The following is a 5,301-nucleotide window of genomic DNA, read 5'->3' on the forward strand; positions in this document are numbered from 1 at the left end:
GCCAAGAGGTCTGACAGCTGAAGAAACTTGGAGGCTTAGGCAAGAAAGAAAAGCAATAGAGAATTAAAAAATAGCAGAAATAAATCCTTATCATTCAGCTGCTCTTGAGTCATAGCTAGCCTGAGAGGATTTTTAGTTAAACTCTTCTGGGAGAATTAGTATTTTATCTGTGTTTTATGCTAAAATCATTATTGCAGTAATTCTTCTGTGAGATTGAAATCACTTCTGTGGCAACTGATCATGATGTCAGAAGTAGAGTATTAATGAATTTAAGTAAGGCACACACAGAGTGGAAATACACCAGCAAAGGTACAGAATTTACAGGTGTAATTTGGCGTTTGGAACAGAATGAGAAAAGATCGTGACAGACACACACTTGTGCCTCTGATTTAGCTTTTTAACTCTTCATTTTTGCTGACTCTTGAAGTAGTAGCTAAATAAGACTTCATGACTTGGAGTTGTGACTTTTCTAGCACCTGAGCTGCCATCTTGAAACACTTGCATGTATTCGTATATTTGTTCTCTTATTCTTTTGATAATATGTTCTGAAAATGTGATGTAGACAAGAAAAATCTGATCACATCTGAAGCAGAGTATTCTTTTCAGAGCAGCATCCAAAGATAATACAGAGATGCTTGTATATTTTAACAGGCGTGTTCATTTAAATACATATGTTTTCATTCTACTACTTCAAATAATTTCCCCTAATTCAATGAATTCTTTTGAGTAGAAACTCTTTTTTCTCTTTACAAAAGATGCCAAAATAAGGTGCTTGTTAAAAATCTTTAGTACTATGAATGATGCAAGGTTTAATCAACACACACTGTAGTGGTGATGAAAAACTGATTTCTGCCTTTTTGCACATGGAAAGGTAATGGACATGCTCCATGCCATGGGACCAGAGACTGTGGTTATCACAAGCTCAGATCTACAAGCACCTCTAGGAAATGACTACCTAATTGCTCTGGGAAGCCACAGAAAAAGTAAGTCACAAACTCCTTCATTAAACTGTGATTTCTTTTAACCTGTTCTGTGCTTTCAGTTAGCTTTTAAGAAGTAGTTTCACCAGATGTATCTATACTGCGTGGAGGGCACTTATAGTGAACAACTAAGTGAACTACTTCTCCTACAGTAATATTAGAGAGCAGTAACTCCCTTGGCTCACTGTAGGAAGACAAGCTGGGAGCTGAGCATGATCATAGCATAGGCAGAGCACTGCCCTCACCAACAGGGCGCAAGCCCACAGTGTCTGAATAAGATTAGGAGAACTGGGATGGTGATGGCGGACAGGTCCCATCAACAGGTCAGTGATCATCGGAGCAAAGGGAGACAAACCAGGTCTGAGATTAATTGGAAAATCAAATCAGTAAGTCAGGACAGAAGGGCTCTACATAGGTATACCTACAACATAGCTCAGACAAGGATGCTTGTGCCTGGGCCTGAGCTTTTGTGCAGCTGCTGGGCAAGTGGGCAGAGGGTACTTAGGTGAAGGATGTCCTAGGTGAAGTAGATCAGGGTTGTTAAAGCCCCTAGTAATGGCCCTAACAAGTAGTAGCGATATTAAACAGGAATTTTGAGTGTTCTGAATGCTTCTGTGAAAATTACACTGCCTTGTTAGTGGATTGTTCCTTCCTGATAGGTTGTTAAATATCCTTCTTATTTATATCCCCTTCTATACTGTCATGAAGATGCACTGTGTGTATGGACTCGATGTTTTTACCCACAAAGGGCATAGTTATGTGGGATGGTATATGATCTCTTTTTCTTGTTCGTGTAAGGGATTTAAATGTATCACATTCTGGACTGCTGAGAGACTGGAGAAGTCTTGATATTTAAAACAGATCCTACTAAGAATCAGTCAGTGGGTCTTAGCACTCAGTATATGACAGGTCTGGAATAAGTCTGGTCATTTCAATGTCGGTTACAATATGGAACATGGATCAGATACTCTCTGCTGATGTCTACAGCTGCTCCTGTGCCTCCAGACAACCTTGCAGATACTCTGGATTATGGTTTGGAATGCCTCATCTAGGATTCAGCCCTCTCCATAAATATGTGGTTTCCTGAGCAAGCTGCTGCTGCTGTCTAAATGAAAATAGGTGGCCCTCAATCCTACATGAAAATAAAGGTGTTAGCTACCTGCTCCCTCGTAAGTGAAATCTGTACAGTATATAAGTTATAAAAGCTATCCCAACTTGGCAAAGTTTTGAAAGGTAGCATCTTTTAGAAGAGCTGGTACAAAGTTTACGGTAATCCTTAGCATCTTTACATTGCAGACAACAAAGGAATTCAAATCTAGTAACCACTTTTAAATAATAGTCAGTGCTATTGTATTAATTGCCGGTCTATTACTTTTAACTGTCTGTTTTATTTTAGCTAAAGCAGATGGTACCAAGATGACACAAAGAATTCGAGTGGAGTCTCCTAAAGTGGATGCTGTCTTTGTTGGAACAGGAGACTTGTTCGCTGCTATGCTTTTGGCATGGACACACAAGCATCCAAACAATTTGAAGGTTGTGAGAGAAGTTATTTATGTCTCTGCAAGCATAGACTGTTTATTTTTCCTTTATTACTTTTAATCCATGACATTATTTAAAGACGCCTTTCTGTTTGACAAGTAAGATGCTCTTCTCAAGAGAGAGAGACTGCATGCGTGTATGTAATTAATATTTTTTACCCTCACTTCATCATAAGCACTGAAATCAATTTATCTGATACGCTATTCTGTTTCTTTCCCTTTAAGCACATAAAGTCCTTACAGCTGTGTGATTTCTAATACCCTTTTTGGAAGAAGTAAGAATCTAAATTTTTTTCCCCAGACTCTGCATTACGTGGGTGTCATCCTGTTTGTGACTGCTCAGTCATGTTTGCTCTTAATACCAGCTGTTTTGAAATAACTAGGCAGCTGGAATTTTACTAAAACCTGAATATGTTATGTTAATGCAGGTAGCATGTGAAAAGACTGTGTCAGCCATGCAGCATGTTCTGCAAAGGACCATTAAGAGTGCAAAAGGTAATTAATTCATATCTTGTTCCCTTGTTCCGTACGGATTTACATCGGAAGAAACATTTAGAGAGATTTCTGGGTTTCCTGGCTAAAGGTAGCTCTCAGTGTAGACACAGACAGAGGATTTACAGAATGAGAGCTTCACAGTCTTGTTCCTTACAGTGTCCTCCAAGTTTTTTGATTTTTGACAACACCTGACTGAAGATGTCACTGTTCAGCTTGTAGTGGGACTGCAGTCATGCCGACTGCACTTGACTGCTTTGCAAAACAGTGGTGGAAGAACTTGAGGAAATGCTGAGTTTTATGTGCAAGAGAGCTTCTGTTTTTAAGTGTAGCTCGCTTACTTTCCCTTGGAGTGAGTGTGTTTAGTATTGAGAAGGGATTATCAACTAATAATAAACTGTCTGTTTGCTGTGTTGGCCATGTGAGAAGTGATTTTTCGTTGGTTTTTTTTTTTTTTTTTTTTTCCTTCTCTCCCCTTGGAGTTCCCATGCCTTTCGGATCCTAAAGAGGTCCGGAGCTGTTGGTTCTTGGAGCATGGCTGTGTCACTTTCTAATTAACGGCAGAGCTGTGTTTCTTTGCTGGAGAGTGGTACAGAACAGGGGTGATAGGAAATCACAGTGCTGACCTGAATCTTCCACCTTAGAAGCTAAGGGGTAGTAAGGGAGACTGGGGAGGTGAGGAGGGTAAAAAAAATTGTGGGGTAACAGAACAGTGTAGTTTGTTCTCTTTTTATACTGCTATTTTTAATGACATTCTGATGTACTCTTTCTAGCACAAGCTGGAGAAGGAAACAAACCAAACTCAGCCCAGCTGGAACTGAGAATGGTCCAAAGCAAAAAGGACATAGAAAACCCAGAGATCATAGTGAAAGCCACCGTGTTATAAAGGTTGTATGTCTCCAATAACGCACAATGTATTGATGTCCTCATTTCTTTCCTGTAAATTGTAATATTTGCCTTAGATCTGTGACAGAAATCTGACTTTCATGAAGTAGTGCCCAGCATAGGCAGATATCCACTCTCAAACATATGTGCTGGCCTTGCTCAGTTTTAAAAACAAGTTGGTGTGCATTGAAGCATATTGCCGGGCATCAAAATGGCTGTCAAATTCACGTGGTCTGTGTAATTACCCAGGGCAAGAGAGTACAATGTTCACAATGTTCCTGCCTTGCCAAAGACTTTAGATGTGCATTTGCTAATGGAATGCTTGACTGACTGGAAAATATTTTTCAAGATGGCATCCCGTGCCAATGGAGCTGGCTCCACGCTCCCTGTTCCTGGAGGTATCTGGTTACCTACTCTGGTATTCAGTATCTCAGCTGCTATGAAACTAAGCAGGGTTAAAACTACACGCAAAGTTCTGATTGTGTGTAGGAGTACTTTGAAGATGTTTGGCATTTAAGTTCTCTGAAGTGACCTTGAGGAGTCATTCACATTACTGATAACTGCTCCTGTTTCTTGTCTATGAAGAGCTGCACAGTTTCAGTTTTTGCAGGTACTGGCTGCTTATTTCTGATGTCTGTGGGCACCCACATGTTTTTCCTCCAAAAGCTGCTCCAGAAACATCTTCATTAATATGAATTCAGTAGCCCTGATTAGAAGTTTGTAGTTCTGCCTCTGACGCCAGGTTTGACTCTTAGTTTATTTTTAACTAAGGACAAACATTCTGTAAGGACAAAAGAGAAAGCAGCTCTTGCCCTGAAAGCTGGCTACACTAGTTTGTTCTTCATGGGCGGATGCATTTACAAACTACCTAGGGCACTTCCATTTAACAGTAGTGAGCAGTATGGGCAGGCTTATCAAGGAAGCAATGTTGTAAAAGTAGTATTTGTAATTTACTAAACCTTACTAAACTATGTATGTTTACCAAATGCAGTGAAACATACAACATTAATTTGTTCATAATGTCTCTGCAGCCTACACTGATTAGAGATGGCAGAAATGCATTATTATTAATGCATCTTTATTTCAAAATTCTGCTTCATAAGGTTTCAAAATTGGATTCTTAACAATTTCAGCATCCTATACATCACAGGCACATACTACACCATTAGGGCAGATATGCTGACAGTACTGACCACTTGTACTTCCATATGATTGCTGTATGAAACTGAGGTTCTAGCTTTTCCCAAGATGAGGTCTAGTGTGATGTTAAAACCAAATTCAGTTGATGAGCTTTATTTACGATGTATAGGGAGATTAAAATTGCATTTCTGTTTCCAGTGACATGAAGCAAATTTGTATTAGTGGAAAGGGCTAATTTTTCCTTGATTACTAGAGTATGCTCAGGA

General features: G+C 39.5%; 1 protein-coding gene across 1 annotated transcript; it reads left to right on the plus strand.

Annotated features, from left to right (window-relative positions):
- The first annotated feature begins 833 nt into the window (after window positions 1-833).
- Window positions 834-3,923, plus strand: LOC136012615 (pyridoxal kinase-like). Its single transcript, XM_065675711.1, has 4 exons — window positions 834-983; window positions 2,377-2,513; window positions 2,947-3,013; window positions 3,784-3,923. The coding sequence occupies exons 1-4, from the start codon at window positions 875-877 to the stop codon at window positions 3,894-3,896; spliced, it is 426 nt and encodes a 141-aa protein (XP_065531783.1). The 5' UTR covers window positions 834-874; the 3' UTR covers window positions 3,897-3,923.
- Window positions 3,924-5,301: the final 1,378 nt, after the last annotated feature.

Source organism: Lathamus discolor, chromosome 4, assembly GCF_037157495.1.
Source record: "Lathamus discolor isolate bLatDis1 chromosome 4, bLatDis1.hap1, whole genome shotgun sequence".
Classification (NCBI taxonomy): Eukaryota; Metazoa; Chordata; class Aves; order Psittaciformes; family Psittacidae; genus Lathamus; species Lathamus discolor.

Coding starts and splice junctions, on each gene's coding strand:
- LOC136012615 (XM_065675711.1), top strand. CDS start 875: ATGGACATGCTCCATGCCATGGGACCAGAGACTGTGGTTATCACAAGC. Junction 984..2,376: donor TCTGGGAAGCCACAGAAAAA/GTAAGTCACAAA, acceptor GTTTTATTTTAG/CTAAAGCAGATGGTACCAAG. Junction 2,514..2,946: donor AGCATCCAAACAATTTGAAG/GTTGTGAGAGAA, acceptor ATGTTAATGCAG/GTAGCATGTGAAAAGACTGT.